Genomic DNA, 25,683 nt, shown 5'->3' with positions numbered 1-25,683 from the left:
GACGCTGTCCACGGCCGTAAAAGCCACAAACTGTTTGTTTTGCTATTGTTATGATTGTTGACAATGTGTGTCGGTGCCCTTTCGCATACGATGATCTCATTAAAACCTGTTTTTCAAGGTCTCAATTCAGTCTCTCTAACTCCTGGAATAGTGTTTTCGCGACAATGGGAATTGGCTGACGGAAAAAAATGTCGAGCTGGCTAGAGTCCTGTATTGAATAGAAAAAGCTCACCTGTGAGTATCTACACTGGTTGTCTAGAGGCCAGTACTTGCACCTCTGGTCGCACAGCGGACACATGGTGATGTTGGAGCCACAGATCTCTTGGCTTAGGGGGAAAAGATGGGATATTCATAAAACAAACACAAACAAACAAACAAATAGATTTTGCAGGTTCTGATTAGGTCAGATTACTTAGCAAATACTAGTACGAAATGGTAGACATTGATTGGTCAAGTTTGAGTTTATGAATTACAGACGGTACCAAATTTGAATATTTGTGCCAGGTAAATGTCACCGGCAGATTTTATTATAGTAGGCATCCTTCCATTTACAGATGGCAGATTTTATCCACTAAGGAATATGCAAATTTTCAGACATCCTAAAAGATATTTTATTTGACTATGAGTCATGTTACCTATCTATAAAAAACAGACATGCAGTCTTCACATGTACATGTACAATTTGATGTCTACTTAAGCATTTGAAGATGTTACATGGGAAAACTTAGTCTTCTAATTCGTTTTACCTTCACAAAGATACAAAATTCAATCAAAAAAAAAAAAAAAACCAAGACAACAGACAAAAGAACAGCTTAAAGTTTACAATCTTGCTATCAAAAAGTACTAAGTATTGGACAACAGAAAATATACTACATCGATAAGGAAGATGTAGATACAATGTAATATAGTATCTGAGTACTAGTAGAGATTTCAATCTGACAAAATCCGGTCTCCAATCTAAAAAATCCAGATTTCAAAGTAACAGGAATCGAAGTTGAAAAGTTGACTTTTAACAAAAGTCTGAATATCTTGAAATTTACAGAATTAAAATGATCTGGAGCTCTACTAATAGATCAAAATTGGAGATCCCATCAGATTGCAACCCTGGCAGATATATTTGAGACAAGGAACCTTATCCCGTTGTTAGCGTTACCTTGTTAGGTCCTGGCCCAATGAGATTGCTCCGTACAGGATACAGATGAAGCCAACGATAGCGGGCGCAATGAGCGTGTTGGTATAGAACCCGAGCCATGCGAAGTACAGACCGATCTTCTCACCGAAGTATTGTCTACAATGGTTCCCGCCACCGTCATGCAGACAGCAAAGGATGATGGGATAGCAATGGCGGAGAAGGTTGGATGATGGAGATGATGGCAGGAAAGCATGATGGGAGAATGTTGCATGGTGGGAGAATGTTGCATGATGGGAGAATGTTGCATGGTGGGAGAATGTTGCAGGATGGGTAAAATATGAAGCAAAGCATTGTGGGAAGAAATTGGGAGAGATGGAATAAGAAATGATACAGAAAGGATATTTGGTATGGAAAATTGGGAGAAGAGGGAAGAATAGACAAGACAAGAGAAAATATTTAATGTTAGTAAACCCATCACCAAATCTAATATAATAGTTATTGCAAGTATGGCTGGTTCAATCAGTTGGCCAGGGTCTTCCCCTTCAAACAAATTGATCCATACTGTAAAATTTTCAACAGGAAAATCTCTATTGCAACAGTTTTGAAAATTTCTGCTTAATCTATATGGAATGCTTTCCTCTAGAAAATTGTAGAGATTCCAAGCTTTGTTTTTTTGAAAGCTCAGTGCGTTTCACAAACATGTTATATGTTGCAATGGAAATAATCTTGTTAAATGTTAAATTACACCTGTTACACCACACCAATTGTACAATTGGTTCATAATACACTTTCTTCTGTACTTAATATATATAAATCATAATTTAGACAACCTTTGGCAAGAAGATTGTGTTCTCTTAAAAACAAACTAAACAGAAATTGTCGATGAACCAAGCAATACAATTGGTGTGGCCCTGTACTTGAGGTTAGTTGTAATATTTTTGATAATGTATGTCCGACCACCGTCTCAGCCACCCTTTCATAGCTGACTTCTAAGTACCTGACTTTTTCGGTCACAACCGTTCCGAGTCCGTAAAAGATAACTGCTATTCCCAATAAGGACGGCAGCCAGAGCATGGTGGTATAGTGGCCCAACCACACAAAGTAGATACCTATCTGGCTTCCGAAATAATCTCTGAGAGAAATGGGTAGAAATCACCGGTTCATTTACCACCATTCACTTATTACTGTTACAGTTTGTAGTATCAATAGTAATGGAACAGTAATAAGCTAGTTCACTGTTAGAACTGTGCACGCACAAGGTTAAAGGTGAAAACCCTTCACTTGTAAATAATTTACGACCATTAAACATATGACAGTAACACTTAAGTTACTAGTATTATAGTAGTGGAACAGTTTAAATGGTTACGGTTTGAACTGTGCATGCACAAGGCAAAGGCCCCTAACTTTTAGATAAAAGTTTGTAGTGTTTACAAGAACAATGTTGTTGTCTTTAGAAGTACTATTTAATTCTTTGTCTCTTCGAACAAAGAGCCTAGTTAAGCATTCTTTACAACTTATTCTAAATATTCATGCATTTCCATTTGCATTTATTTCATGCAAGTTCTAGAATGTTGGACTTGAAATGTTCGAATGTCTGTATCAAATTATTAGCTACAATATATGTGTCAAGATTGAATGTCATTACAAGATACAAAAAGTGATGCATGACTTTTGTCAACCTTAAGTGACAGTGACAGTCCTGACCTGATCTTGTCCAATGGTTGGTACTTGTACCACTTGCCGAGTCGCGCCCACTCCTCGAACAGGAGGTGCCGGTCGTTCTTGTACCCGTGGGTCAGCTTGGAGTGCTCGCTCTTGTACGGTCCCTAGATATGTAGTACATTGTAATGTCAGTATTCAAAAGGAGTGAGTTACATTATAGTACATATAATTTAATAATGTCAGAGATACTGTAAATTCATCAAGTCATTCCATCATTTATTTCTTGGTGCTGACTGTGTTTCCCTGTCCCTGCATGGTGCTGACTGTGTTTCCCTGTCCCTGGTGCTGACTGTGTTTCCCTGTCCCTGGTGCTGACTGTGTTTCCCTGTCCCTGTCCCTGACTGTGTTTCCCTGTCCCTGGTGCTGACTTTGTTTCCCTGTCCCTGACTGTGTTTCCCTGTCCCTGGTGCTGACTGTGTTTCCCTGTCCCTAGTGCTGACTGTGTTTCCCTGTCCCTGGTGCTGTTCTTGTTTTGATACTGGGTAACACCAACTTAGTGTTGGGGCAATCCAACCAGGGCGAGGCAATCCACCCAGGGCGATACTGTCCCTGGCACTGACTGTGTTTCCCTGTCCCTGGTGCTGACTGTGTTTCCCTGTCCCTAGTGCTGACTGTGTTTCCCTGTCCCTGGTGTTGACTGTGTTTCCCTATCCCTGGTGCTGGATGTGTTTCCCTGTCCCTGGTGCTGACTGTGTTTCCCTGTCCCTGGAACTGACTGTGTTTCCCTGTCCCTGGTGCTGACTGTGTTTCCCTGTCCCTGACTGTGTTTCCCTGTCCCTGGTGCTGACTGTGTTTCCCTGTCCCTGGTGCTGACTTTGTTTCCCTGTCCCTGACTGTGTTTCCCTGTCCCTGGTGCTGACTGTGTTTCCCTGTCCCTGGTGCTGACTGTGTTTCCCTGTCTTGTTGTTGTTCTTGTTTTGATACTGGGTAACACCAACTTAGTGTTGGGGCAATCCAACCAGGGCGAGGCAATCCACCCAGGGCGATACTGTCCCTGGCACTGACTGTGTTTCCCTGTCCCTGGTGCTGACTGTGTTTCCCTGTCCCTAGTGCTGACTGTGTTTCCCTGTCCCTGGTGTTGACTGTGTTTCCCTATCCCTGGTGCTGGATGTGTTTCCCTGTCCCTGGTGCTGACTGTGTTTCCCTGTCCCTGGAACTGACTGTGTTTCCCTGTCCCTGGTGCTGACTGTGTTTCCCTGTCCCTGATTGTGTTTCCCTGTCCCTGGTGCTGACTGTGTTTCCATGTCCCTGGTGCTGACTGTGTTTTCCTGTCCCTGCTTCTGACTGTGTTTCCCTGTCCCTGGTGCTGACTGTGTTTCCCTGTCCCTAGTGCTGACTGTGTTTCCCTGTCCCTGGTGCTGACTGTGTTTCCCTATCCCTGGTGCTGGCTGTGTTTCCCTGTCCCTGATGCTGACTGTGTTTCCTTGTCCTTGGTGCTGACTGTGTTTCCCTGTCCCTGGTGCTGACTGTGTTTCCTTGTCCCTGGTGCTGACTGTGTTTCCTTGTCCCTGGTGCTGACTATGTTTCCCTGTCCCTGGTGCTGACTGTGTTTCCCTGTCCCTGGTGCTGACTGTGTTTCCCTGTCCCTGGTGCTGACTGTGTTTCCCTGTCCCTGGTGCTGACTGTGTTTCCCTGTCCCTGGTGCTGACTGTGTTTCCCTGTCCCTGGTGCTGACTGTGTTTCCCTGTCCCTGGTGCTGACTGTGTTTCCCTGTCCCTGGTGCTGACTATGTTTCCCTGTCCCTGGTGCTGACCATGTTTGGAAATTGCACATATTGTAGGTGCGTTTTTCTTATTGGGGTGCATATTCTAATAAAATAATGCATTAAGAAACCTACATCATGAAGAGGGTAGGCTGCGGAGTAGGACCCGTTGTTCAGCATCTTCTTGATGCCAATCTTCCTTTTGTCGTCCTCGTAGCGACAGCGTTCCAAGATGGTGTACACCTGAGCATGGGTAAGAATCGAAGTTAAGCCAAAAGGATTTGTCATGAGCTTTTAAGTAGCACAATTTTAAATAAGGATCGGGGTTCTAGCCGGCACTGTCCTTTGAGGGAATTTTGCCGATTCCGTCCTCCGTCTCACTCACTCACTATCCATGGTAAGATTATACTGCTACTGGGTTCCCTGACGCAGGGGTAGGCAGCAGTCGGCCAGTCTTCACTCCTCCGTGATGGACAAAAATTATAATATACAGCTATCAATTAAACCAAGCTGAGTCTACCAGCAAAACTTGACCCTCAAAATAAAGGAAATAGCATTTTCCTGAGGAGCATGTCCCGGACCCCCTAGGATTGTTCGACTTTGACAGGATTTCCATATAAAATCTAGGGGACGTACAAAAATTGAGAACACTGTTAAAGACTTGATCAATCTAATTTCTTGGTTTGAAGTTAATAATGAAGTAGGCAGACAAGAGAAAATTAATATGACAGTTTTGATGTCATGGAACACTTACAATTCTGCTGCGGACTGCATGGTGGAAAAACTCTTCTTTCTTCTGAGGGATCATGAACCTGAAAAAACAGCAAGCCTCAAAATCAAAATTCTATATCTAATCATAGAGATGGACAAGTCCACTAGCATGATTGTAGCGGGTAAGTGAAACAGCCGATCGAGCAAGTGCATGTCCTACCTCAATTGGGCAAGTCAGACTTTTTCATGAGTGAAATTATTATACACTTGATACTGTTTTACAGTCCGGGTATCAAGCTCTGTATTACTGCGTTCATTAGCCGAGTGAACACAGTAATATAGAGCTGCCAATAATCAAGGAATTCCATTGCTGGAAGCGAAAATAGATAGCAAAATGTCATTTACATTTTTGGCACGTGATAAGTTGGTTTGGGCTTGCGTGTAATTCTTTATGGACAAAGGGACAATTGAATTTTAGAAAACTTAAGTCCAACCTTGAATTTAAGATCAAACAGAAATATATAGTTGTTGCCTAAATGGTAAGAGGCAATGGGAAATTAAAGCAATTATCTAACTTCATCTATCAGTACATAGGTCACTGTATTAATAAGTCTTACTTTGACAGCCCAAAAGCTCTCTGATCTTACTTTTTCATCCGGTTGCGCATGAAGGGTGCAGTGAAGACATCTCTGTCATCGTCTTCTTCTATCTCCAGTCTCATGGGGTTTGGGCACTGCCTCCCATCGTCTTCTTCTTCCAGGTCGTTATACTAAACAAACATACAGAGAGGGATCACATTATTGTATGGCACAAATATGTATGGTAAAAGGGTAATCAGGGCTCGAAATACCACCTGTATATGCAGGTTAGTGCTGGTAAAAGTTGGGCTGAGGACCTCATTTGCATAAATTATGAGAAATGCAATGAATGCCTTCTTTCTTACCATAGATTGTGTCTTTTGGGTGCAGATAATCAAATAATTTAAGCTATGCAAATGAGGGCATTATTTTCATAATTTATGACATAATTTTTAATAAACTAGTTAGTTAGATTTATTTGGCAAAGGTATGGGGTCGTGGAAATCTAGTTTCAAAAGTAACCTGTACCAGTGCAGGTAGACAAAAAAGGATTTTGAGCAATGTAATATCTCGTATCTAATTTGGGCCACAACTAGTGATCAGACGTGACATTTCCATTGCAACCATTGTAGTTAGAGGTCACGTATTTCACCCAGGCATCGCACCTTTTGTTTAGTGCTAGGGACTATTGGTAAAAAAATTCCCTAAGTAACAGCTGCAATGGCCGAGTGGGTAGAGTGTTTGCCTTGCATTTGGTACAAATAAATGAAAGTTTAATCCCCGACCGAGTCATACCAAAGACTTAAAAAATGGTACATGCAGCTTTCTCTGCTTAGCACTCAGCACTAATGAGGAAGAGGAAGGGAGTTAAACACACATCACTACCAGCAGAACAGCCCCCTGCTGTTGTGGCTTGCACTATTGTGTGGCCCAAGGGCAATAGAAATTGAGAGGCGCGCCACCCCTACCCATCTGTTACAGATGTATGGGCAACTTTAACTTAACTAAGTAACTGAGGCAATAATTTGTCACAAACAGACTCAGCCCATGTGAGAAACCTGCTTACAGAAACTGTTAGTGCTGGGCACTCAGGCATGCATGTATCAGGGCTCTAGCCAGCTCGAATTTATTTTCCGTCAGCCAATTCCCATTGTCGCGAAAACACTATTCCAGGAGTTAGAAAGACTGAACTAAGACCTTGAAAAACAGGTTTTTAATGAGATTATTGTATGCGAAAGGCCACCGACACACTTCGTCAACAATAATAACAATAGCAAAACAAACAGTGTGTGGCTTTTACAGCCGTGGACGGCGTCCCCAAGTCGCCTGTAGCTAATCCACCAAGAATTTTGTCCGTCAAAGTTGACGGATTGGTTTTAAAATTTTTCCGTAACACGCAGCAAATTTCCGTCAATTGACGGAAAAACGGACGCTGGCTAGAGCCCTGGCATGTATCGACATTGTACTTACAGCAATGGGCATTTTGATGCAGAGAAGCTCAGCATACTTGCACAGTACATCAAACGGTGCATGGATCTTCACATAGAAGGTCTTCCCATCTTGTGACAGCTGTGAAATATTGACAACAAAAAGGACATGTTAATATAGTTTGCAGAAATAATTTTGACATTGATGTTCTTCTACTCTACTATGCATTATAAAGAAGTGTTTTAAAATTTGTAAACAGTACTGTAAAAGTAAAAGGAAGCAGTCTGAGACCATTACAGAAATGGGGTGCAGCAAAATGGTATCAACATGAAAAACTGCATTTATTTTAAAAAGCTTTTATTGAAAAAATACACTTGTATTATAATAAATTAAGAAAAAGCCAGGATAAACCAAACGCTTTGCATTGATCTGATTAAAGCAATTTTATTTTTCAGTGTAATTGTACAGTTTGATCTTCAAAGTTCCCGTTGAGTTTTAGAGGCCAAATGTGATGACTGACTTTTGTGCAAGCACGTCAACAGAAATGTGTACACATAAAATTTTCAATATCTGTAAACCCTGAGGTCCAATCTCAATTTTTGATTTGTTGGCCTTGCCTTTTACTTAGTTTTAGCGAGGGGAAGTTTCCATTGTAAATGGCTTATCACTAAAAGCTCAATTTTCTTTTTGAATCACTATAATTGACCAAAAAGGCCCAGAAGATTGTGGTAGAATACAAAATGTATTGTGGATTTTGTAAAGTATGTGGCCTGTGACGTATTGTTTCAACATACATGTATACTGTACAGTATGCAAGACTATACGAAAGAAACACCATAAATAACATTTGCAAAAGTTTCACATGACAAAGAAAGGTGGTAGTACAATTATCATCATGACGACAGGCGTGCAAAGCAGAAATGAGTGACTACTATACAATCATGTAAGACTTAGTGTATCTATCAGCAGCAAGCCAGCCCAGCATAGATCCAACTTCTATCAGCTGAGAATAGACAAAGGGGTTAAGGTGTGTGCCTATCAACAAAGGGTTATAAGGGTTGAAATTAGCCTTCCAGACCTTTTCCCACGTATCAAATGAAAGCATACCTGGTTTACATGCGTCTGATTTGCATACATGTGATGAAATGCTCATTTACGTATTTGTGAACAGCCACATTTGGCCTTTTACTTTGTTGACATTGTACATCATTTTTTTAATGGAGTAATGCAATTCTTTTGGATTGACTTTTCTATTTTTCTTTTTTAGAATTTAGAATGTGAAAGAGGATCCTGGAGAAATTTTTCTGTGACTATTTTGGCATTTTGGTACTCATGAAAAAATGAGGGATTTAGAATTCTTCATCAAAATTTGCTACTGATTTACAATCAAAGCATTCAAATTTCAGAAGAAAAAGATCTCTTTAAATCCATTTATTACAATTTGTTTATATTTTTTCATTGATACCTTTCATCAAAAGTTTTGAAATAAGAGACAAATATATCTAGTACGTTGTATATGTAACTTGATTGTAGAAAAGGTTCCGAGAAGTCTGTTTGAGGGTTAATTTCAACCCTTAGTCGGGAAGGGTTAAGTGAGAGGTAAGAGTTAGATAAGGGAGAAGCAAGCGTGAGTATAAAGCACCACAAAACAACCATAGGTGACACGGATACCTCCTGTGGTTCATTAGAACCTTCCTCTGTCTGGGGGATGCAGTAACAAACACAAACACAAGGGGGCGTTACAGAATGGATGGTTAGTCATTGTGTATTACATGTATGTCTGCATGGAGGTTACATGTACATTGTACTTTTTGGACAACTGGAACCACACAAAACTACATGCAGAATGTGTGTAAAAACGATTGTCAATATTGTGTAACTAGCATCTCCACATGTGTATGTATTAATTTTGTGTTATTGGTCATAACCAAAAACACATCATCAAACCCACGTGTGTTCAGAAATCTGGTTTTGGACAAAAACTCAAACATAAAACCTCTCCAATTATCTCATGGTGCTAAACTTTTGAATAGACTTCAGAATCTGCAAAATGCATGACCTCTGACCTCTACAAAACTCAAAATATGATAACTTTGGCCTCTATGTATATGTATGTTATAATATGATAATCATGTTATTGATTTATGCTAATTGATTGATTGACATAATATATGTAATTCACTGTAGTGTATAATATACAAGAAGGATCTATTGCGCCCCTTGATGACATCCTTGATGTCCACTTTCAAGGTTCAAGAAGATAATATGATGTTATTGATTTATGTTAATTGACTGACGTTATATGACTGCGTAATTTATTGTAATGTATTTTATTGGATTGTATGTAGAGGACTCCAGGAAGGATAGTTTGATGTATTCAACTAATGGAGATTCCTAATGAACAAACAAACAAACAAATAAACAAACAATAAGGTCATCTCACCTCCCTGTCCTCATACTCCAGTTCCAGCCCCTCGTATCTCAGGTTCTCCTCGTAACACTCGCGCTTCTGCTGCTTCTTCTCTTCGCTCTTCGAGTCATCGTTTTTCTCGTACGCCAGAACGTAGTCGATCCTCCTCTTGTTGTCTCGGAAGAACAGGGTGTCCTTGTTTTGCTAAAATAAACAATAGATAACGATGAGTTGATAGAAATCTTTATTGACACGACAAAAGTATGGTGACTTTCGAAAGGTCTCTAACAACTACAACTAAAAAGACATCATATAGATTACTACAGGAGGCATGAATAAATCAACATCCTGGGTCTAGCATGTCATTTACACTATTGGTTGTACGGTATAAGCATTCGTTGATATATTTGCCTACTTGCACACGGTAAGGGTTATCGCCTCCCAGAATGTAGTTGAATTTATCTATCGAACAGAGAGTAGAAAATTCTTTAGAGCGAGCGGAAAGTAGTATAAACAGCTTTATGCATTGTGAACAATCCTTTGGAATTAATTCGAGAAACAACATTACTACTGACTAATATAACTCAATTACTAATGCAATAATTACATTATACAGTACAACATATTGAAGATTAGTGCTTCTGTTTTTAAGTACAAATGTAGGGTTTTTATGTACATGTATTACACTCTAGTCTTTTTTTATTACACTGAAGCTATCTATTATAAAGGGGCATGGGTTATTTCCAAATTGTAAAAATTATCATTCATAATGATTGTATGTTTTTTCAAAACAAGTCTTTACATGTACATTTTATAGCAACCTTATTGATTGGCTTATTAATATTTGATGAAGACAAGTTTTGTAATGCAGGCTCTGCTTAAGTGTGTTACAAAGCTGATTACAAGACATATTTCCTAGTATAAAAATTATGATCCTAAATAGTACTACCAATTTATACACTCTGAAATTTCCTTTAAAAAGATGTTGAGACAAGAGATATACATTTTGTAAAAAAAAAACATGATAAGAAATCCACTTTGAACATGCCCTTGCTATGTCTACTAGATACATGCATGTATTACTAGATTTAATTTCCGCAATGTCCAAATTTTTAGTACAATACCTTTTCTTCATGCTTCTGTTGTAAGTGACTGTCAGAGATGGGTGAAACTCTATTGGTTACACTAAACAAGGTTTCCATTCCTTAAGAAAAACTGAATCCAAACAGTGTTCCTGCTCTGAACGTATGCAGATATCTGCATACCTCTCCAAAATGATATATTAAGCCTTATAATTTTATATCACTCTAAGCAATTTATACAAGACCCTACCAAAAGGAATATTGTAGGGGGGGTGTCACATCCTCATTTTGCTACAAATCACCAATTTTTATATCAATTTTATTCATTGATGTAATGTACATAGTTTAGATTATGGGAAAGTTTTATCAACCATAAAAATTATACTTAATGCGAATTCATCAATCTTTCTAAAACTTTGTAAATGAACCCCCCTGTACATTAACTTGACGATGGAATCACCCTGTATCTAGGATATGGCGGAACATTGAAAGGTATTTCGGGAAAGAATACACAGTACATGAGACCTGAATAGATATGATATTCCTTTGGGATTTATATTGTCTTATGTTTTATTAACTGTCTCTTTTATACTGTTCTTGTAGGCATTCATATCCACTTAGCTTTGACATTAGCAATGGGAATAAATTTACGATGTTAGCTGGATGGACGATTTTGATATTTGCCAGTGAGCTTTGTCACAAAACACGCTATACTGTAATTCCTGATTTTTTTCACTGTACGTTCACGGTTTTCACTATGACGACTATAACGTGAACTTATCATTACAGATAACAAATAATTGACAGACTTTTTTTATGCGTACCTGCTGCCATCGTGAACATTTAGTTAAGAGAACAAGTTTAATTTTCTCAGACCTTGAAAGTGTGGTACCGAGAAGACAAAGTGAATTACAGTATTTAGTGTCTGATCATGTATGGATGATGATGAAAACCTTAACATTGTAAACTATGGTCAACAAAACAAGTTCAGAAACTCAGATTTGATCAATGATTCATATCTCCATTAATATTTCATTAATTGCATAGAATATGTTCCATAAAAAGCTTGACCGTTTACAATGAACTATGGTCAACAAAACAAGTTCAGAAACTCAGATTTGATCAATGATTCATATCTCCATTAATATTTCATTAATTGCATAGAATATGTTCCATAAAAAGCTTGACCGTTTACAATGATACCCAGGTTTCTATGATCCCACATTCAAAGTTAGAGCATTAGGGCTACATACATAATGTACATGTATGTTATAATAAGTAGATCACAAAAAAGTGTACAAATTTCCTTTGATTATATTTTTTCCATATTCTTTGTGAAATAAGTAGCATACCTGACTTCTTAAAATGTTGACTCAAAAATGGGCCAAAATTTTCAATGTCAGACACTGTGTTGGCAGGGAAATTTGAGCACAAATTTGTTGTACACAATTTTAGACATAAAGGAATAATTATACTGTAATCGATAGTACTGTCAGTCAATAATTGAGATATGTTTGTCAAATATAAGTTCCCGAACTTTCATGCTGTAATAATATGAAATGCAACTAGTAATTAAAAAGTTAAAATCTACTGTGAAAAAACAATCACTATCATAATGTATTAGAATGTGAAGAATTTTATGTTTAGCAAAATTTCTACATTTTTGCACTCATTTTCTCTAGTGTGCTATGAACTATGATGTTTGCATTAATGCACACAACAACAACAATGTCAACAACAACAAGCATGGTTCAGTGGCATTTGCAAATCTCACTGATAATACAGTGATGTAAGTTGGCAAAAGCAAGCATTTGAAGAGTAAAATGCATAAAGTACAACTAAAATCTTCAACTTAATTCTAAAGTCTAACTCTATGCCAGCACTAACCTTATACAAGCCATTTCCGGCAGGATCTGACCCAACGCCACCGGGAGCAACCTATAGCCAAGCAAGCATGCAAATTCCCACACATTTAATGCAACTCAAAAGGCTTCAGGCAACCAAAATCTGAACACATTTGAATATGCATGAGCTTCATGAATATTCATAACATACTCCCACAGGCCTCTCCTCTGATTGGTCCAGCCACCAACCAACCACCTGCTGGTTCTTGTTTGAAAAGGAGGGAGGGAGTAAATGGAGAGGACAGCAGTGATACAAGAAAGTTTGCTTGAAGAATTATCGTAGAATGGAGAAAAAGAGATTATAAGACGAGCATTTGGAAGACTAATTGTGATATTGCTTGCAAAAATCATACTACAGATGTACAAGGATGTACAAAACATATCTTGTCTTCACATCCCTGGAAATATAATGACAGGAATAGTGGAAATTATTCCTAAAGAGGCAAACGGAATATTCCAAGAGCCAGGAACCTAAAAAAGGATGGAATGACAGTGGAAAAATTTGAAGTTAGGAGAAACTTCAACATATTCTAACAACCAATTGAAGCATACAAGGAGAGAAGTAAGTAGTAAGTGCGAAAACAAGTTCTCATATTAAATGGTATACTCCCTGGGTCGTGTTAACATACAGCAGCCCGCCACCGTCAAACCAACGTCCGTGTTTTCCTTTGACTTTTCACGCCAAGAAAGAAAAAAAGAAAGCAAGTTCTCTAGAGCAGTCTCTCGTAACAACATACCATATCTGACGACGGCTTTCTCCCGCGCCCGTTTTGTCCCTCTGTGTCCTCACTGACCTACGGTACAAGGACAGGCATGCACACTACAAGGTTAGGAACAGATCTACAGGATGGAAAGCAGATGAACACACATACATGATAGGAACTTCATGCATAACACAGCAAGCCCTTAGCTTGGAAAAAGAAACAGTTGTAGGTTAGTTTCAAACAGATGCAGAGTACGTAATACTATGATGAAGCAATTTGGTGTATAATGTAGGCAATTAGTATGAAAGAAAGCAAAGAACTATTTGTTTCTTTATGGTAACCATTGACACACAGAAACATTTTCAACAAATTTCAAACAATAAACATATAGAACAATTTTAGAATATTTTGGTTTTTCTTGTATTTTTTGAGAATTTCTTTCAGTGCATTTTACAATTTGCAAAAAGAATCACTTTGTAGTGATGAAATAGTTTCCAATACGAAACAAATAATTCTTCTAGTTTTGTGTTAGGTGAAGAAAGAGATGTTAGTTCGGAGAAAGAACTTTTTCCTTGTATCCCAACCTTTTGACCAGCCAGCAACTTTCGTTCTGATTGGTCATCTCCAGCAGTGCTAGTGTCCGAAAGCCGTTCGGCGCTATCGTCCGGGATATTTAAGTTGGGAGAATCGTTGTCCCTCATCTAAAGGTAGAGAGTTTTTGATTATCATACAGCGCAGATTAGAAAATGATTAAAACAGATGTATGCCAGGTGTTATTGTATCTCATTACAAGTCAGTTTAAATCTGAATTAAAGTATAATAATAATGATTCTAAAAGTTTGACCTGGTATTCAATATTAATGTTTTTATTATCTCGGTTGGAACTGAGCTAACGACTTATTCTCTATAGTGGTCACCGGTCCAAGAGTGGTCGAATTTGGTCAGTCCCTTGACCAAGAAAAGTGGCCACTATGGCCAGGTTGCTGCTATACTCACATGACCACTAACAGATGTTTGACTGTATTCAGAATTATTTTCATATTTCATTTCAATGGTTCAATGAATACTAGTTCTTCGGTGACTGTGTGAGATACAATAAAACCCGACTGCATGCAAGTTAGATTTGGCAATCACAAGGAAGAAAACAGTCATTAATGACATGCAACCTTGAATAAGAACTAAAGTTATTTTTTTGTACTATTAGACTTTGAACAGGTTTCTAAACAAAAGCAGAAATCTATAGTAAGCAGAACTGCAATTCATAATAGAACTCAGACCTGTGAGATTTGGGGAAACAAGACAGTAAGTTTATGACAGTTGACAGTTTATCAAAGTAATTTGTAGGACAGCAAGTAACAGATTTACTGCAATTAAAAGTTATTAATTGTCAACAATACAAAAAAAACACATTCATAAGGAATCATGGCAAGTCAAATTGAGTAAGTTACTAACATGCAAATACTGGAAAAAAAACTATCATTAAACATGCTCAGTCTGAAGCTGTACAGAAAAGAGAATTTTCAAAATAAATCTAATATGAAATAAAAATGTTGAGCTGGAAATTACCTGGAAATCAAAATGAAATTGAAAATGTGTAGTCAAGAACGAAATCAAAGTAAAATGGAAAAATGAAAAAGTTTAACAAAGACAATTAACAGGAAATACAGTCAAACCTGCCCAAGACGACCACCCGGGGGAACGGAAAAAAGCGGTCGATTTGGACAGGTGGTCGCTGAGAAGAGTATCGACTCAAAACACGCCCGATGCAAAGTACATTTTTTTGTATAAATGGTTGCCGTTGTGTTTAATAGCAAATAGCAAGCACACTGCAAGCACGCAAAGAGGCGAGGTCTTTAATGTCAAATACAACACGCACACTGTAAACTGTAAATTTTAACCCCAAAATCCGACGCAAACTGGCCGATTTTGGCACAAAATCGCGCTAATTATCATCAAAAATCGATGAAAACCTCAATCTTGAAAATGATGCGGTCGTTATAGGTCCCAATTTGGGCCGGTCGCGGTCGCGTTGGCCAGGTGGTCGTTGAGAAAAGGTCACTTAATGCTTACGTCAATGGGAAAATAAATCGGGACCGAGAAAAAGCGGTCGAAATGGCCAGGTGGTCGCTGAGAAGAGGTGGTCGCTCGGGCAGGTTTGACTGTATATAACAAAAGTGGTTTAACATGCTGGATCCCAGAATTTACCATGCTCAGTGAATGTAATACCGTGCCTCTCCACTAGGAGGCAGTGTGAGTGTGATCATACTGTGGCCAATGAGAGACAAAAAATTGCTCCTCAATAAATTTCATATCTTTTTAAAATGTTTTGCATATTTTGCTGTCTTTTAGATCATACTTTTAAACCTTGACCCATATCTGACTTTTATGAAATCAACTGAATGGTACCAAAAGTCCAATTTTGTTCACTTTATCAGTCACTCATCAGCAATTGCCATCTAGTGGACGGAAGGCCTAAAAAAGAGAAGGGGGAGGGGGGCATGCATAATTCAATCAATAGTTCTGCATTCTCATCCATTTGGTACATTCTTTTTTTGTTTACCAAAGACAGAGTTACACCATAATTATAAAGTTTATTATCAAGTCACTCATCGTTGAGGGCCTGTTAAACGCACCTCTGCATCCTCAGATTCCGAAAACCGAACACTCTTTTTACGCATCGGTACCGGGCTCGCTCCGGGGTCATCGTTTGGGTTATACGCGGGAATGTCCACCTTGTAATTATGAGTTAGTGGAAGGTTAACAACATGTTAGTATTAAAAGCAATGTAACTTGTATTAGTGAACTCATTGTATAAGATGTGTAACACATCTTTTGTTGCAAGATAAAAACCTGTAAAAAAAATGTAGTTATTGAAAATATGTTAGCTGAAAATGTTTATATTCCTGTAACCTGTGTCAGAAAATTACCAAATGTTTCAGTCATAAACTTTCTTGTAAAAACGTCAATGTTAAAAAAAGGCTGAAAAGAACCACAACCAGTATTAGTATTGAAAAGTCCTATCGGGTGATCAGCCACACCAATTTAAATTTTTGGTTCTCAAATTTTAAAACAAATGCCAAACTAAAGGATCAAACAAAACAGATTCATGCACTGCAAGAAAATTGAATGATCAAAATCCAATTTCAGGCAAAGTTTTTTTTTAGTATCAGAAACTGGCAGGATGCAAAAGTTGAGCTGACTAGCACCCAAATTTCTTTGCAAAACTGGCAGGAAGTGAAGTTTTCTGAATGACTTAAGTCAGGAATCCTATAGCATGGCATGTAACCAGTAGTAGAGCTGCAATATAATTTGTAAAATGGACATAGTTTGGAAACATTCTGTCAAGACACTTAATATTTTTACAAAAACTTGAAATATTTCATGAAATCTTGATTTTTTTTTTCTCCTACTTTGAAATTTTCAAGAACCGTGAAAATAAATTGGCGTTGCCTGGAGGGCACGAACTTTGACCTGGTCGAATCGACGGAGTACGGGTAGGAACGGGGGCGGCTGGTCGTGCAGGGGTTCGGAATGGGCTCGGCGTAGGAAGTAGTGAATCGTGAGCTGAAAAAAAGGCCATTTTCACACTAATTTAAGGACACACCAATTCAATTTCTTGGTTTTTGGATTCTTCTCAAAATACTGAAAACCTTGAAACTTTCATTGTGATTTTAATTTTGCAGTTTTTTGGGTTACTTCTCTACTGTGAATATGCATTTGCAAAGAAATGTTTTGACCAAGAATTCATGACAAACTTTGAACCAAGAATAAAAGTGGTGTGGCCTTAGCGGCTTGGTGGTTAATAATTTTTTTTTCGTTTGTCAATTTACAAGTAAAACCACATGTCATTGTATAATTTCATGTATATGTCATCAACTTACAGCATAAGCACAGCACAATCAACAAAATATAAAAAACACAACAACTGTTTAGAACCAATTGACAATTTGACATCACCGACAAACGTATATTTTCAAAAATACACAGACATTTAGCAAAAAAGTTAATTAATAAAAGAAAATACACTTTTTTTTTTAAATATCAAAGGCAGGCAAAACACAAAGCAGTTCCCATAAATCTTCAGATTTAATGTTTTGATGATAAAGTTACAAAATGAACAGTTTGAGTGTTATTAAAGTTCAAAACAAGGGTATGCAAAATATGAAGCATAATGTGTTTACCAGCAGGTGTCTTGTGTGTAGGTGTGTTGAGAACAGGTGTGTTATGTGCATGTAAACTGTATGCTGAGAATAGGTGTGTTTAAATAATGCAGGTGTGTTGAGTACAGGTGTGTTTAATGCAGGTGTGGTGAGTACAGGTGTGTTGAGTACCGGTGTGTTGAGTACCGGTGTGTTGAGAACAGGTGCGTTGAGAACAGGTGTGTTGAGTACAGGTGTGTTGAGTACAGGTGTGTTGAGTACAGGTGTGTTGAGAACAGGTGTGTTGAGTACAGGTGTGTTGAGTACAGGTGTATTGAGTACAGGTGTGTTGAGAACAGGTGTGTTGAGTACAGGTGTGTTGAGTACAGGTGTGTTGAGAACAGGTGTGTTGAGTACAGGTGTGTTGAGTGCAGGCGTGTTGAGTACAGGTGTGTTGAGTGCAGGTGTGTTGAGTACAGGTGTGTATGAGTACAGGAGTGTTGAGAAATTTAGGTGTGTATGAATACAGGTGTGTTGAGTACAGGTGTGTTGAGTAATTTAGGTGTGTATGAATACAGGTGTGTTGAGAACAGGTGTGTATGAATACAGGTGTGTTGATCTCACCTGTACATCGTTAGGCGTGGCAGGTTGCGGGACCTCCCCCGGAGTTCCGGCCGGTGAGGGTTCCGGTACTTCAGGATACAGCTGGTCTGATGATGGCGGCGCGATTCCCTCAAATCCTGGACAAGAAAGGCGAAAATAACATTTATACATTGTCTGTATCTGTATCTACATAGCCAGAGTATAACCGCCCTTTGGCGTAACACACCAGCTTCGCAGGCACGCGTCGCGGTGGCAGCAGTTGGTTATAAAAATATACACAGAACGACCCGTCACGCCTAGCTTTCGCACATCTATCTGCAAGTGTTCTTTAAAACTATCCAGAGAAGAAGACCCTACTTCACTTTAAATCAAAACCTCAAGATTTCTAGTTTACTCCTTAAAGTATTCTAACTTAAGTCTTAACACATTGCATTACCATGTATGACAGTCACAGATTGAGCTGATGAGACTCCCTAAAAACAACATGAACCAGTCCGAATCGCCCTGAAGAAGGTGACAGACTGACACTGAAATGTCAAGAGTAAAAAAAGACTCTCAATATTCCTGATTCTAGTAATGACTATTATAATACATTTACTATATGCCAAATAATAGTTAGCAACTGGACAATCATATAATATATGAAAATTAAGCAGCCTATGACTATAGGAAAAAAAATTCTAACATATCTTAGACATCTTGTTTTCCCTTTTTGTTCACTCTCAAACTATGACCACAAATCTAGACACTCGGGTTGTTAAAATGTTGGACAAGCTCCAACATTTACTGGCCTGAGACAGTCATCCTATAGGCAGGGATTTGAAATTGTTTTCTGGAAATATGCCAGGTTTTATACAGAAAAACAAGTCGGAGGATTACCACAATCCACACAGACTACCAAGCAGACATCATGACAACTTGAATATAACTTACATGTATATACAGTGCACCAAAACTGAGTGCACAGAGCATACACCAGTACTAATTAAATATAAAATGATATCTTTTTTTTTTAATCCGAGAACAATTTGATTTTACATTTGTACATACATGCCTATATGCTTATCTCATATTTATAATAAATTGAACCAAGGATCAATAATATTTCATGATATCAACTTAAGAACCATAAATTACAATACATGATGTAATGCTTGTTCACCTTAACTTTACCTGCGGGGTATAACTTATATCCTTTGTTTTAAAAAGCAGTATTTTGGGATATCAAATCAGAGGACATTGGTTTTACATGTAAATTGCAAATTATTTTCAAAACACTGCAATTTGAAACCATTGTCCATCAACCTGGTATCTCTAAATACCGTTTTTTTAAAACAATGCATACAATGCATACGTTTTGTATATGGTACCCGATGATAAACAAAGGTGAATTGCCTTTAAAGGCAATAATAATTTTGACTTCATCAAGACTAATATCATAAAAAGGACTGGTTAACAACTTGCAAAAATCTAACAGAATTTTCTTCCCTTGATGCGTAATAGTTTGTACTTGCAGCTAGGGATGTGTACCGGTACCGATACAGTACCGGTACAATCAATTAGGTACAGGTACAAAATTACCGGAACCCTGGTGTACCGGTACTGGACCTGTATCTAATTAGTGCAAGCCAGGCAGGATAACAGGTCAGAGGATGGCCACTTTGACAGATAAAATTACTGTGAAATCACCATAGCAGTCTCTGAGCCCCAGTGAGGGAAAAACAACAAGGGTCAAATTTTTGTTGCATCATGTGTCTACCATAATAAACACGTTTTTATCGGTTCAATTATGATTCTATCCTTTTTAATACACTGTTTTGCCGTTATAACATATTATAATATAGTATTATGATATAATATTCAATGCCATGCATTTACGTCCGGATTCATTAGGTCCGGACCTGTACCTAAACCTCTGGATTCGAATCCGGACCTGTACCTAAACGTGGGTTTAGGTACGCATCCCTACTTGCAGCAGGCCATCATGCTAACAGATGTGTTTTTATGACCTACTGAGCGACTGGATTCCGAGAACCCCAGGAATCAATAAACTGGCTGATATACTCGGCCACAGTCATACATGTTCATGTTCATGTACAGACGGCCAACATCTTACTCTTAGTCACTCTTCTTAAACTTGGTATGACTAATGCTGAGACTCAGCAATTGGAATCATAAAAACTCAACATAAATCTTCAGAGTATGATACCAAAAGCTAGAGTAGCTGGACCAGTTACTGTAACTGTGATTGATTATAAATTTCATTAAGCAGCTGTATTCAAGTCTAGTAGACGTTATAAACACAGTCACTTCTTCATTCATTCATTCATTCATAATTCTATCCCATTTTTTGTAACTTTGAATTTGTATGTTGTGTATCTCATCATCTGGATAACAATAGTTCACCTTTATCCGCAGGGTAACCTACATGTATATCCACTGCTTTCAGAAATAGGTTTAGGGATAAGAAGTCGACGGACGGTAGTTTCAAAGTACAATATTTTGAACATATTACAAGTTGAAACCACTGTCTATCCAGTTGATGTCCCTTAGTACTGTGTTGGTAAACACAACGAATATAGAATACCCTGCGGATAAAGATGAACTAGAGTTACCTATTAGTAACCTCAATCAAACAGCTTCAATATATGAAACACTGCGAACACGGACAAATTGCATTAGGTATGGGCACTAGATTTGGCACTGATCAGGAGTCACTCAAAGTCAATATAATTGGACGCTAGCACGAACAGTACAAGGTCAATAGAATTAATAATTGCAACTAGTTAATGAACAACTCAAACGGATGGAATTTTGCTGCATAATTTTTGTGACTTTGTGGACAAAATTTGGAATTACAATCTTTGACAATTGACTACTTAAAACTAATAAAAGGTAACGCTAGTTCACCTTTATCCATTGGGTATCAAATATTCGTTGCTTTTAAAAACAGGGTCTGTGAGGATATCATGTCGACAGACGTTGGTTTCAAAGTGCATGTTTTCAGTATAATGCAGTTTCAAACTACCACCCGTAGACTTGATGTGCCTAAGGTGTTTTGAAAAACAACGGATCCGATTAGGTTATCCAATGGATAAAGGTGAACTAGCGTTAGATGTTGATTATGCATCATGAGCAAAAATGCTGAGGGTCTGCATTTTCTAAATCTTACTTGAAAAAAAAAACAAACTAAAATCTGAACATCCAATCTGACTAAAAGAAGCCAAGCATAATTTTGCACAATACAGTGTACTTTTGAGAAAAATTTGCAATAAAAACATTTGGCTGTTGCAATAATTCATTATCATAAGCATTTTTTTTTTTCTAAAAAAAGACTGCTAAACAAAATGTATGTCTTTTTAAGTCTTCAAACACCTGCATAATTTACAAATCATCCATAATAATAACATAGCAAATCCTGAACCTAATTTACGTACCAGAAACCCTGGGTCTTGATAACAACTTGTCAAATAGCACTTATCAAATTATCCGCCCAGCCAGACAACATAAAAACCTTGTTATAGCCGAGAATAACATTAAAGACATCATTCTGGAGTAATAATGCTTTTGGTTATGGTTACAGTTTACATATAATATCTTGACATGAGATATTTTAGCAATATGACCATCATGTTATGCTTGTATATACCAATATGAAATATGGATTTCTAGAATATTCTATGTTATGAAGTGTTCAACTTGATATATAGTTACTGTATATTTTGGTATCACAATATCTGAATATTAAGGTACATGATAACAATACAGTTTTAGGTGTTAGGTGAAATAATGTATCAAATCTTTTCAATAAGCATATAGATTTGTCTTTTTTATTTTTTATACATTTACAATTTACAATATTATTACTAAAATAGCATTACAGAAATCACAATAGCAAAAAAAGCTATATGATCTTTATAAAAATAAAACAGTTAAATGTAAATGGAATTATTATCACAGTATATATATAATGTATTATTGTTCAAATCACAGTTTATATTCCCTGACAGTGTTAAACAATAACAAATTGTTGCCCCCCTCCCCACTGCACAAAGGAAAATGCACGTTACATGTTATGAATAAAAATGAATGACATTGACACCCCTGTATCTCACAACCCATATTGTGCGAATACAGCCAACACTTCAAAAGACGTGCATAAACATCACCCCAAAAATTCAAATGCAGGTCAACACGTAATTAACCAATCTCAGGGGACCGTCTCGAAACATGATAAAACCTGGAACGCCTGAAAATCCATTATGCCAAATTCTCTGCGTAACAATTGGGACATATTCTGTCACATCTAGGTGCTAACGCTCTAAAATATTGCAGATTTTAATGAATTAACGTAGCACATTTGGTGCAATAATTGACGTGGATTGCATTAATCTAGTATCTGGAGATAAACGCTATGTTATGAGTCAGGACAAAGCTATAGGGAGTGTACTTCTTACCAACGCAATAGTCCCCATTTTGCATGACTCCGTCGGCAAAGCGTTGCCCACTTTTCGCGACCGTGACACACTGTTCCTGCTTGTAGAAATGTATATACATGCTATAGTCCGCCATGGAACACGCCCTGTTTTTGTCCGGGAAAAAATCGGGTGGGGAGGGGTCCCCCGCATCTAGATTCCGTCCTCCATCTTGGCTGCGCGTTGTAACGAACTCGTCATCAGCCCGAGTGATCTCATTGGTACGTCACGCGCTGCCGTGTTGAAATGTGGGGGCCTGTTATTGCGGCAGACGACCCGACCTGCATGCAAAAATGATGGGCCCTGCCGTCTGCATAAAAAATGGCCGCTGATGGCTAATTGAGGAAATTTGCAATGCCAATGGCATGCGCATGTATGCAAACTCTAACCACAGCAAGGAGAAAAAATAACACAAGCCAACGTTTAGATCCTATATAATACCTCACGAATGGTAATACTTGATTTGTAATTTTTTTTCCTTGGGGAAAATTCCATTACGCCATCTGTGAATGGACTGAGGAGCAGAGGAAAATGAAATTATATCCCGGCCAATGAAAATGGATGCATGTGGTGGGTTGCTACGGTAACAGGAGGCTCCTGAGGGAGGGGGGCCATCTGCAGATGTGTCTGTCAATTTCTATCAACTGTTAATGAAGTGTATGATGGGAGTTGGGGGGGGGGGGGGGGGGCTGGACTTTTGCAGGTTCATATGTCTTTATAACAAGCAACTTTTTGCAAATATTAATAAGAAATTCAATGTTTTCTAAGGGCCCAAAATTATATTATATTTCTTTCAATATTTGGTTAAAGCCAACAGGCTTGTATTTTCTTTGAATCACAATATTGTAAGTTTAAATGAATCTCCTTGAAGTTAAAGGTTTTCTGTAATTTATTGCCATTTCATGTTTAAATTTTAGATAACATGTATAATATAAAATGTATTATGAGGAACTGTGTACATACGTCAAAAGGTTTCTTTAGTATGAATGACACGTTCGGTACATCATATTCACTTTCATCATGGAAGATTTTCATCTATAATATATCATAATTTTTTCAATTATCATGAATATAACAAAATATTCACCTAATATCAGACTTTCCTACATATTTGATTCATTCAGAATCTATTACAAAACAATAGTCCGGCAAAGTACCGCTTATAGAATCTATCTATAAATTGCATCATCATATTCATAGATAATCTGTTTTACTTCTGGTATACAGTCTTTTTTATAGTGCAATTACTACATTAATTCATAACTGATGAAATGTTCACACATACATGTATAGCAATAAAGAATGTTACTCATAAGCTCTAAAATATGGAAAAATTTGAAAATGAAATCAATGTGAAATTTTTCCAGAACAATGTAGACGGTTTTTCCCCAAATACCACTTGGGTTTGTAGACAGTTACGTAGAAAATGATTAGGTAATGTCTATATGGGACAATAGGGCTGAAATCCACAGAGACTCAAGGCTCAAAATATCTGATCTGCAAATTTAAACTGCACAGCTTTAAGTTTAAGGGCTCAAAAAATGTGATCTGCAACATGCACAGCTTGAATCGTGCAGACTGGATTTTTTGTTGTTCAGGTATAGCTGACTACCTCCATAACTTATCCATCTGTTCTAAGACAGAAATTTGCGTCTTTGTTATAAAAAAAGACTTCACCTGTCTGTTCAAAAATAAACATTGCCCCAAATCCATCCTCGGGAAAGTCAGCCAGATCATTATACATTGGTACATGCAAGTTTCAAAAGCAGGAGAGCATTGAACTATATACCCTGTATGGCATATAATGATAATATATATATGTCAAACAAGTGAGAACTTCTCCAATGACTTTGGCATATAGTATATATTAACAGAGTACAATATTGTAGGCTTTCAATTTTATATTTCACTCCACTTAGATTTCATTTCAGTTAGATGATTTTCTAGAACTGAAATTCAATCAATAGTTTCAACCAGTTTGATCCAGAGTTTCTACTTGTAAGTTCTCAAACATATATTTCAGACTTAAACACTTAGCTTGAATGAGATAATACCCACCTTTTCTGGCCGCATATCCAATTAGCACACAGTTTTTCTGGGGGTCCGGAGATGGCATTTATAACTGTACTTAGAACTACTTATCCCAATCCAGAAGAGGCCCTAGCACCTGACCATGGTATTCAGGACAAAAAAATCTAACCTATCCCTCCGATGCCGAAATTTGCTACCCAATCCTGTCAAGCTAAATAAACAAGCTTTCATCCTAAATCATTTTGATATAAGGTTGGGTTGACGAAGGAGAATTGTCCCTTGTACATCCTTTTTGGGGCCCTGTTAGACCACAATTTCTCAACACTAAGAGTAATACAGGAATGAAACCAAGGTAATACTTTTCAGTGAACAAATTTGAATAGCACTGTAGAAGGAAGGAAAAAAAATCCCCAACAACAATGTACACACACGTCAAGTTGTACTAGACTTTGTATTTTCACCTGTGTTATAGTTGGTTCCTTGGTTAATGAGTAAACAGGAACACAAATGGAGCTACAGTAGCAAGCTGACATACATTGTAACCCCCCACCTAAATGTTTGCATTGGAAACTTTCCAGGGCGTATCCACATGGTGGGATCCTGGTAACACTTAACGGTAAACTATAGGGGACCAGCAATGCTTAACGGTAACGCTACTCTCATGTCCCTAATAAACATACCTTCCGGAATAAACATACCCCCCGGACAAATCTTCAAAATCTAATAAACATACCCCCGGAATAAACATACCCCCCGGAAAATGACCAAATTGACATGTAGACTGTGTCCATTATACTTCTGTTCAAGGGAAAGAAGATAATAAGCAGGTAGGTTATTTTTATTTACTTATACCTGATCACCAAATCAGTTAAATATAGCTGTATGAATAATGAATATTGAATAACTATAGATATCTTATTCAAATTATAATATTTTCTCCATTTTCTAATGAAAGGTATACAGACTCCTAACCGGGGGCCAACAGTGCTTTCAAATTCAACAAGTGAAAATTTACATGATACATGAATTTTCTACTCAGAACTTGAAGCAAGTAATCAATAA

General features: G+C 37.8%; 1 protein-coding gene across 12 annotated transcripts in view; it reads right to left on the bottom strand.

Moving 5' to 3' along the window:
• The window catches only part of LOC118406393 (anoctamin-4-like), a 60,518-nt gene that overhangs the window by 18,892 nt on the left and 15,943 nt on the right, over positions 1-25,683 (bottom strand). The window contains exons 1-14 of one of the 12 annotated variants that reach the window (XM_035806421.1): positions 22,573-22,848; positions 18,137-18,252; positions 16,007-16,105; positions 13,958-14,074; positions 13,407-13,463; positions 12,653-12,703; positions 9,717-9,887; positions 7,316-7,414; positions 5,915-6,036; positions 5,311-5,368; positions 4,692-4,799; positions 2,837-2,958; positions 2,130-2,264; positions 233-326 (exon numbers count right to left, since the gene is read on the bottom strand). In XM_035806421.1, coding sequence (XP_035662314.1) covers positions 233-326; positions 2,130-2,264; positions 2,837-2,958; positions 4,692-4,799; positions 5,311-5,368; positions 5,915-6,036; positions 7,316-7,414; positions 9,717-9,887; positions 12,653-12,703; positions 13,407-13,463; positions 13,958-14,074; positions 16,007-16,105; positions 18,137-18,252; positions 22,573-22,687 — 1,464 coding nt within the window. In that variant the 5' untranslated portion in view covers positions 22,688-22,848. Of the gene's footprint in view, positions 1-232; positions 327-1,153; positions 1,289-2,129; positions 2,265-2,836; positions 2,959-4,691; positions 4,800-5,310; positions 5,369-5,914; positions 6,037-7,315; positions 7,415-9,716; positions 9,888-12,652; positions 12,704-12,820; positions 12,875-13,406; positions 13,464-13,957; positions 14,075-16,006; positions 16,106-18,136; positions 18,253-22,572; positions 22,849-25,683 lie in introns of those variants that run through there. The other 11 variants (XM_035806420.1, XM_035806432.1, XM_035806422.1 and 8 more) reach the window with 11 other exon arrangements.

Source organism: Branchiostoma floridae, chromosome 19 (assembly GCF_000003815.2).
Source record: "Branchiostoma floridae strain S238N-H82 chromosome 19, Bfl_VNyyK, whole genome shotgun sequence".
In the NCBI taxonomy this organism is placed as follows: Eukaryota; Metazoa; Chordata; class Leptocardii; order Amphioxiformes; family Branchiostomatidae; genus Branchiostoma; species Branchiostoma floridae.
Note: the sequence above shows the minus strand (reverse complement) of the source record. Positions and strands in the feature narration are given on the sequence as shown.